The sequence below is a fragment of the Choristoneura fumiferana genome, chromosome 11, assembly GCF_025370935.1.
Source record: "Choristoneura fumiferana chromosome 11, NRCan_CFum_1, whole genome shotgun sequence".
NCBI classification, from domain to species: domain Eukaryota; kingdom Metazoa; phylum Arthropoda; class Insecta; order Lepidoptera; family Tortricidae; genus Choristoneura; species Choristoneura fumiferana.
Window position 1 is genome coordinate 13,792,248 of NC_133482.1, and position 10,208 is coordinate 13,802,455.

The 10,208-nt window shown below is 39.2% G+C and overlaps 1 protein-coding gene across 1 annotated transcript in view; it reads left to right on the forward strand.

Annotated features, from left to right (window-relative positions):
- LOC141432869 (uncharacterized) overlaps window positions 1-9,979 on the forward strand; it is a 78,785-nt gene extending 68,806 nt beyond the window's left edge. Inside the window, exons 8-9 of the mRNA XM_074094674.1 lie at window positions 5,182-5,361; window positions 7,291-9,979. Coding sequence (XP_073950775.1) covers window positions 5,182-5,361; window positions 7,291-7,499 — 389 coding nt within the window. The 3' untranslated portion in view covers window positions 7,500-9,979. The remainder of the gene's footprint in view (window positions 1-5,181; window positions 5,362-7,290) is intronic.
- The last annotated feature ends 229 nt before the right edge of the window (window positions 9,980-10,208 follow it).

Here is a 10,208-nt window from a genome sequence, read left to right on the forward strand (position 1 = left end):
TTTTCATATTTTTCTACCCACCGGTTTAGATTTTAGAGTTTCCGTTTTTGCCATTTTGGCTACGGAACCCTGACTACTCTGGAATACTCGTTAACTTATGTACTATTAAGCTGTTATAGTTTTGCCACAATACAAAAGTAATAGGTTTTGCTTTTAAATTCGTTACACCTAATAGCTTAAATTTGCAAACTGATTAGGTACTACTTCATAAAACCGTCTTAGAAAAAGTAAACTTACAACATTTCTTTATGTGTACGGGGAAGTATTTACCTAAGCTAAAAATTTATTTACAAAATGTTATTTTAATACTTTGTCGGCGTGGTTACTAATGCTCATACAAAATTACAGTTTTCTTACTGGTCACTTAGCTGAACCACGGACGGAAGGATAAAGCGACAGTAAGGGTTCCTTACAGAACTGCGAAACCCTGAAAAAGTACAACTTTAAATAAGTATATCCTTACCCACCTACCTTTAGTTCATCTTTCATCGGGCGACGTGTGGTAGTTCTAATGACGTGTTTATCCTCACCCTCAATCTATTAATGAGGGCTATCGTTTTTTGTCTCACTAGATGGCGCACTATTGCGTGAGGTTTTGAAGTATGGCTTTCAAAGTCTGTTGTTACGGGCGTAAAAACAAAGTTTAGATTAAAATCATATTTAATACACCTTAAAACCGTACCATAAAAATATTGAGCATGCCACAGTCAAAGTCAAAGTCAAAGTCAAAATATCTTTATTCAATTTAGGCTATAACAAGCACTTATGAATGTCAAAAAAAATCTACCACCGGTTCGGAAAAACCTCTGCTGATGAAAACAGATTTACAATATTATTAAATGATATGTATACATCACAAGTATTTAACAGTGTTGCATAGTCCCCGTTTTGTTCGGAAAAAAGGGAGGACAAAGGTTTCCGAAAGACAAAATTGTCTCAAAACACAGACATTAATTGCTCCGCAACGCATATTTGCCATAATTAATTTCAGGTATTGCAAAATATTCACTAAATTATTCTAATTATAAATAAACCCGCGTTGCTCACCCAAAAACTATGAGATTTGACATTTCGGAGACCTCACGCTACCCTAGCGCCTCTAGTGGTGAATTTATACGCGATAGCCCTCATTGCTGCATAGCAAGTTCCTTATAAGTATTGATGAGCATAGCACAATGGGTACAGAGGGCCGACTCGGTAGACAATACAGGGCCTCGGGAGTCGACCAACTTATAATGCGTAAGCTGTGTCGTCCCAAACAATGCTTCGCAATGTGTATGTAATACCTTGGTTAGATACTCGCTGAGGCTTTGTGCTAACTTTGAGCGAACGATTGATTGAATGTAAGTTCAGTTAGGTATTATTTAGGTTCGTATCTCAGTAAGCAGCTACGGAACCTTTATAGGACCATTTAGTTGGGGGGGTTAGGACATTTGCCCAAGATCGTCATTTCCTAGTAGCAAATTTCCATTCGCATAGTTTCATGATCGCGTTTTTTCTCAATTTTAATCGACACAGAAACATAAATAGGTTTAGGTTATGTTAAGTTTGCATCGGCCCGAAGGGCCAAAACTACACAAAATTAGGAGCTCCGCTCACTGAGCGGAGCTCCGTCGACACTATTTCTGTGTCGATTAAAATTGGGAAAAACGCGATTATGAAAATAAGCTTCAGTAAAAAAGCATATTGGGAAAAAAAGCATTTAGGGAAATCTGCGAATGGACAAATCATTCCAGGAATAAAAATACGTCTGGTGTAAATCAAGAATAGAAAAAAGTGTGACTGGAAATTTAGCTACTATAGGAAAAGACGATTTTGGGGAAATTTCCTAACCACTCCTTAGTTGTCTGTCCTTCCGTCCGTTTGTCAAGACCCTTTTCTCAGGAACGCATGGAGGTAGGTATCAAACTGAAATTAAATACTACCCCTTGCCCTTGGAGCAGTGAAAAATCAAACTTCTAAGTCGCGCAATCCAAAGATACATTTATTAACCAAGGTGTTTCTATGCGAATTTCGGATGGGTAAATAAAGCGTTCCTATTGGTTCATGACGAACAGATTCCTCGCAAAGCATCCTCACACGTCTCTGGTGAAAACGCAGCCTAAGGCACTGGTCCCACCGCCGGCGAGTAGCGAAAAGATAGTGTTTTTAGAAGCTTTTATATAGTTTGCCCTGTTTATTTACTTGGGTCAAATCTTGGATGCTAAATTTTACCAACTTCCAGTGGTCCAATTGACTTGAAATAAGGCATACTTACTCATGTAAATCTGGTGACAGTACAATAATCTGGTAGGGACATCCTGGTGGTCCAGCCAGGATCGTCTCCGCAGGAGGAAACTCCTCAATAGTCAATGTCATCGACTTGAAAGTTGGTACGGAAATGTATCTTGGATGACAATGCAAGTACAGTCAACAAAAAGTACAGTCAGCAAAAAATCTTGTATTAAAAATGTAATTTTTAACAAAAACTTATTAGATGCTTTTAATTTAGTTTGCCCTGTTTATTTATTTGGGTCAAATCTTGGATGCTAAATTTACCGATTTCCAGTGGTCCGATTGACTTGAAATTTGACTTACGTAGGTACTTAAATGTAAATCTGGTAACAATACAATAATCTGGTAGGGATATCCTGGTGGTCCAGCTAGGGTCTTCTCGGCAAACTCCTCAGTAGTTATGGCATCGTACTTGAAATTTGGTCCGGAAATGTACTTATTTTTGATAATAATGCAAGTACAGTGAACAGCAAAAAGCTTGTACTGATTTAGTAAGAAAAATTGGTCGCTCGGCGACAAAAGCGATAAAATTTCCATACTAAAAAATACTCTCGTTTGGCTACTCGCAGGTGGTGGGACTAATTCCTTATGTGATCCTCTTTAGGCCTCCGACGGCTGCTGATTGGGTCGTACTTTTTATATTTAAAGTCCCGACCGAGTTTCATTGGGCCCCGTAGACTAATTATATAAGTTAGAACACGCGCAGTGAACTGTGTGTGTAGAAACTGAATAAACCATATCAACTCAATATACAGGTTGGAAGTTATTTTGTATTATAACTTTTCAACCCACGTACGAAGGAGTAACAAACATAGACACACACGCACACACACACACACACATACTCACACACAACACGCCCTCGCAAACTTTCGCATTAATAATAATAATAGTAGTACTACGTAAAGATATGTAAAAGGATAGGCAAAGCCCGGTCGGTCGGGAACTCATAAATTTATTAACCGCCCATTTTGTTTTTGAAACCGCAGCGGGTAAAGCCCGTCCGCCCACTGGCGCCCAGTGCGAGCTTTATGCCAAGTTGTCAGGAGCCATTAGCTTATTTTGATATTGTTGCAAAACTGTTAGACGGCCGACAAATTACCTTGCTTATAATTTGTTAATACCGACCTACAACAATAACCTAACTAATTTTACTATAGGTAGGTGGGCCAATCAACTTTTTTACCGACACTAATCTGTCCGCGACATTTTTCAAACAATTGCAGATTTTTTTTTTTTTTTTTAATTTTCGGGAAAATCCTATAATTTCAATTCAGCTGCTGGATCTAATCATTTACGTTTGCGAAGCCGCAGGTAAACAGTAGTTTGTTATATATATATGAATAAATGATGTTGCAGATTTTTGTAGTAAACATGTTCTTTCTGTAATTTAATAGATGGTGTACATGAATACATGCTATCCTACGTAAGTTCAACCTATTAAATCGTGAAATATCTTGTTGGAAGTACGATTTTTTGGTAACGCCAGAGACAATTTTGGTAACGCAGGAGACGCCCAAAGCGTCGGTAAAATAGTTGATTGGCCCATGTACTAATTTTATTTGACAAAAATTCAGTGCTTTGGATTTGATTTACTATGTTTTTATGCAAGTATGTATGTGTGGGTACCTATGTTATTACCTAACAAAACTCCTCACTTTACTTAAGTCCATTTGGACCATGCAAGTTGCGTTACATCGCAGACTATTGAGAGACAATGAATTCAGTTGATCAAACAAATACCGCAATGTTGTGAAACTAGCATGCAATGGCTTTATCAATGAACTCAGATCAGGATCGAATGACGTCACACTCCACCGGGCTGTGACGTCACTGCGTAGGTGAAACAACGGCTCCCGAATTACGGACCCGACTCGTATATTATTCAAGAATTCATTTACTTAGGACTTCACTTATTCAAAAGGTCTTATTTCTACTTTAGTCGCATTTTAAATTAGACCTTGTGAAGTTGCGATGAAGTCCAATTTTAGTTACCGAAGTAGTAAAAGGCTCTTTTGTTTTAAGTATTTATATCCACTAGTATTATAATTTCATTCATGTGTTTTTAGTGACTGTGACGCTGACGCTAAACGTGTTATTAACAACACAGAAAATGATGGGAACAAATAAAAAAAATGTTAACGTATTCACAAACCACCTCGACACCTCGTCTAGATTATGTATTTTCATATTAAAAAAACAAATTGTTTGACGTTTCTGAAGAGCTGCTGCATCGCTTAATAATAATAAGCCTATTTTATGTAAAATAATAATAATAATAATCTTGTGATATCCAACAACCGATCAGCGACAACAATGGCAAACCCATAACCCATTTTAATCCAATGGGATTTTCAACTACGTCAGATTTACAAGTCATCCGATTTTTGTTGAATCATGATTATTGTGTTTTCCACAGCTCTTTACAGTACAACCAGAATGTTAATGTCGCTCTGTTTGCTTCTGTTTGCTTCTGTCTGAGTTCCAAACGGTATTAGCATACAATACAATACAATACAAAGACTCTTTATTGTACACCAGAAGCCGTAAGCGAAACAGAAAACAGATACACAGAGAAAAAATTAGCAACGTGTCAGGCAAATAGATATTCTTTGTATCAAAAGTATGAGACTAAGTGGCGAAGCGTCCATAGAACCCTATTCCCACCGGATTGCCCAAATGGGACTACAGGATAATACACAATTTATGAAAGATGTATGCGATCTTGGCTTCGGCTCTGCCACGGAAATATCTGATGCTCCGCCACTGATGAGACTATGCCCACTAGCAAGTTTCCTAACCAACTGTCGCTTTCTATTACGATCATGCATGATACGATGTAGTGAGTAGAGACCTTAAGTGTACTAATGTTTAACCAAGGTGACCATGTGCTACTTTATTTTCTAGCCGCAACATCATCTGAGATGTACAACCGCGGCGGTCGGGGCACGTCCGGCGCGCTGGACAGCCGTGGTCTGGTGGCCGTCATCAAGCGGCAGGTCCCGCTGGCGGGGCAGCTGGGTCACGAGCTGGCCTGGGGCCAGGGCTGGGGCTGGGTCACCATGCCCAACGGCGTTTGGAGCGGACGTGAGTGCCTCTTGTGTATTTATTGACAGAAAGACGGCGGTCTGGTGACTATCATCTATAGCCTGTGGTAGGAACAGCTGGGATTGGGTGGAATAATTAACACCTCTTAAAAAAACTTTACTTAGCCAATTGGGTCACCAAGACCAGCACGACAAAAAGTTAATTTGTCATGTAATCAATGATATTTAACTACGAGGTGTTACATTCTAGGTACGCTTCTCCCAATCGCCCTTTCCTAAAGGCTCATTTCCATTGGTTGATAGGGCCGGCGCATGTGAGGTGCGGGAAATTTCTGTCTGTAGCATGCCACAGCCGCGCCTGCGGAAACCGTTTTCATTTCATACATGTTGCTAGAAAACGCATGAGGGATGCTGGTGATCTTTGTTCACGCATGCCGTCGCAAGCAATCAATGAATTTCATTGGTCATTGGTTGCAGCAAATTTAATATTGACTGAGTTATTGCTCAATGATTTTCACTGGTCATTATCCCGCATGCTGGGAGTCCGACCGACTTATCGACCAATGAAAATGAGCTTTCACTCGCCGCTTTAAAGTAGGTGTCTTTTTTAGGGTTCCGGAGCCAAAATTGCAAAAACGGAACCCTTATAGTTTCGCCATGTCTGTCCGTCGGTTTGCGGCTTAGCGTAGAGACTGTTAGAGCTAGAAAACTGTAATTTAGAATGAGTCTGTCTGTCTGTCTGTCGGTCCGCGGCTTTGCTCAGGGACTATCAATGCTAGAAAGCTGTAATTTTGCACGGATATATATGTAAACTATGCCAAAAAAATGGTACAATAAAAAATTCAAAAAAAATTTTTTTTAGTTTACCTCCCATAGACATAAAGTGGGGGAGATTTTTTTTTCCCATCCAACCCTATAGTGTGGGGTATCCTTGGATAGGCCTTTTAAACCATTAGGGGTTTGCTAAGACGATTTTTCTTTTCAGTGGTTTGTTTGCGAAATATTTCAACTTTTAAAGTGCAAATTTTCATAAAAATCGAGCGTCCCCCCCCCCTCTAAAATTTAAACTGGTGGGTGGAAAATTTTCTAGGAAAACTATAACGGCTAAGTTTGCTTGAGAATTATGTAGTTTAAGAGTAAATAGCAGCCTAAGGACGTCTTGCAGGCTTTTTTAAATCTCGATTTAAGGCTTAAACTGACAGTTCTTGTATTGATATGACAGGACTTAAAACCACTTAAACCTAGACTAAAAATACTGCAAGTGGACATTAGGTATAAAATATACCTAAACTTGGAAGATTCCGTACAAAATACGAAATCGTTAGAAAAATATTACTTAATTTTTTCGTATAACTACGGAACCCTATTTTGGGCGTGTCCGACACGATCTTGCCGGTTTTTTTGCTTCGAGATGTCTAGTTAAAGGTATATATTTTACTTTTTACACAGATTAAGTAATAGTACAAATACCTACTGTTACTCATAACTGTGCCTAATTGCATAGCAAACTACAAGTAAATAGTATTAGAGATTTTGTATGGTATGGTATTATGTATTATATTCACTAATACCTACTATTTGCTTATACTTTATTACGCAGTTGGGACCTAGATATTATCATCATCATCCCAGCCTATATACGTCCCACTGCTGGGCACAGGCCTCCTCTCAGAACAAGAGAGCTTGGGCTATAGTTCCCACGCGGGCCCAGTGCGGATTGGGAACTTCACACGCACCATTGAATTGCTTCGCAGGTTTGTGCAGGTTTCCTCACGATGTTTTCCTGCACCGCAAAGCTCGTGGTAAATTTCAAATGTAATTCCGCACATGAATTTGGAAAAACTCAGAGGTGCGAGCCGGGGTTTGAACCCACGACCCTCTGTTTGAGAGGCGATAGGTCAAACCACTAGGCCACCACGGCTAGATATTAACTAAGACTCTTTTAGTGATTTAAAATTGTTACTTCCAGGCCTCACCTGGTCTCAGGATGGGGATGACTTCGCTCTACACGCAATGCCGATCATGCACCACACCAACGTGTCCCAAGCCTGCTCCATGCTGGACGGCGTCACAGCCTACGAGGCTTCGGCCTACGAACAAGCGCTGTCGGAGTATGACGACTCCGGCACCAGCGACGACTGGGACATGGGGGTCGACTGCGGAGACTTCATGATGTAAACTTGTGTCCGGGCCACTTTAGTGCGTTGAGCGCGGCGCGCAGCAACAGCATCAACCAATCAGGGTCGAGTAACTTGAGTCGCGGTACTTCAGTTCAATTTTTAGCGCATTGGGTTTCGCGAAGGCTATCCAATTTTGATAAAACAATTTTATAAAGAATCGAATGTAGTCACGCGACTGATGTGGCCGAGACAAGTGTAACTAATAACTGATTTAAGGACCTTTTTTTACTTGCTAAATGATGTGAGAATCATCGGGTCCTTGTTCCACAAATGGTTTTTCTCTAGATTTAGATACGACTGCCAGTTACCAAATAAGTGTGATAGATAATTTCTAACTTTACACTATCGAGCGTTAGGCTGTGCATCCACCAGAACTGTGCCACAGACTACACAATAGTAACTAAGTGACAGATTCAACACTCCAGAAGATAGCCGCTATATTTAGCTGCCAGCCGGCCCGCACATTAACTCTCACAAAGTCAATTTTCGAGCGTCAACTGCCAAAAAGAATACAACTTAACAACAATAGCGATTTTGCATAGTATATTCTATGTAGTGACGTGTGGGGCACTAGCTGTGCAAGATAGCTAAGAGAAGAAGAAAAAATCCTAGCTTCTCTCGCGGAAACTGTTTCCCATCGCACAGGTCTGGTGGATCCGCAATCTTATCCTGTTTTTGAGGGGTAAAATGCTGAATTTCATAAGGAACAAGGGCCTATTATTAGTCTGGTTCAGACTACGTGGTAATACAGAGTGTACTTTAGTGTAACTCGACGTTGTAACCCTGCAAGGATATCTATAGTACCGTAAACACTAGGGACTAGATTGATAATTGTCGTTACCCCTTTTGGATAAAACTTCTCGCTTTGTGGTTGCGGTCCTCCACTAGGCAGTTCCATAAAATTTGTCCATGTGTTAAATGGTAGCGTAAGTACTTAGTAAAATTACAGAGAGAACGTTGCCTTTAATATCGATTCAATACAATCACACCAATCGGAATTACTGTTTACCGTAACAATTGCAGTAAACTAAAGCGTTCGACACAATATTTTTGCGAGTACATTTCGATCGTTTTTGTATTTATTGCACATATTTTGTACAATTATACACTAATGCTTTGTTGCTCAAGATTGGATGAGTGTGCTGGTGACGGGTAAATGTGCCAATTATGATCAAACTGTATGTTCTTATGAAACGTTTCGCCGGAAACGATGAGTCACTCGTACCTTCTCATACATTATCGATGTATAGGTGTACTGTTCTATATCGATATTGGTGTAAGTCTGTGGTTCAAAGTACACTAAGGACTCATTCTTTGAGAAGCGGAGCGATAGAGCTAATTAATTTCATAACCAAAATAAAGGAGCAAAATTCGTGTAATTCATTTTCCGTTAGCTAAATTATACAGCCAACACTTTTATTGGACTATTAGAATTGATAAATGAAAAATAAGTAGCTTAAATTAGTAAAATTTCAATTGGGTTCTCGCGCTTCGTTTTTCATTTAATGTAGTAAGGGGATTTGTTTTATCGAAGATCTGATAGTATATTATTAATATATTAGTCGTCAGTTGTAGAGACGCGAAGCTCTATAAATATAGAAAAATCAAATAAAAACCTACGAAGATTAATTGCTATACACATTTGTCTGTTGCATATTTACGGCATAAGACATATTTAATTATATATAGGTACTTAGTGCAGTACACAAATCATGTTTATAGTTTTAGGTATGTTTACCTAATGACCTAGTTTAATTTTGATAATGATAAATAATCGGAACAAGGGTTTTTGGTCATCATAGCAACGCTAGCGCTCTTCGCGATAGCCACGCGTCTCTACGATCGACGCCTTGGTTAGTTGCATGCCCCGTAGCTGTAAGTGTGTGTTCACATAGAATGGTGTGTGTAGTAATAAAGTAATTAATATTTACTTACTAAGTGGTGGCCTACGACGGAACCAGCTGGTCTGCAGTCTAAGCCCCAGAGGTACCGCGTTTCGTTCATTAATGAAAATGTATTTTTTATATTAAATGCATGCTTTTGTACTGACCTGGAATTTTTGTACTAAAAATATACTTATATACTCAGCGGCACAAAATTTGGCCCGCTCTACATACAAAATTACCTATTACTGCATACACGAGGGCTAGATTTTTTCCGCTCAGTATATTTTGTGATATTGCTGTCAGTACAACTGTTTTTCCAATATTCCAAACAGAAAAATAATGTAAGCCGTGACTTGAAAAAATATGTATGCCAGCCTGTAAAGTCGTGGCGGTTCTGAAACAAACAGGGTGTTGTTATAGATGACAATCGAAATGCTTTGTAAGGCGTTTTTCCAAAAAACGAAATACTCGTAATTCTGAAAGTGAAATCTATTTCGATTAATAATTTTTGCAAGCTCATATCTTCCTTAACTATATTTTTAGGAAAACAAATCTGCTGTTGTACATTTAAGTCAGCTAATTAAACTAACATAACAGACCGCCAGCGAGGAAACGATTGTTATCGACTATTTTCATCGTTCATTGAAATTTTGAATAGAGACTATAAGGGTCCTGTTTGAGTAAAATCTGACAGATAATTACAATATTTCGCTGGCTGTTATAAATGGAGATTCGAGAATGAGTGTTACTCTTTGTCGAGCGACAAAGCTATAACCGCTGAGCTAAAGATACTCGCTCAGCAATGTCATTTGACATCGAGG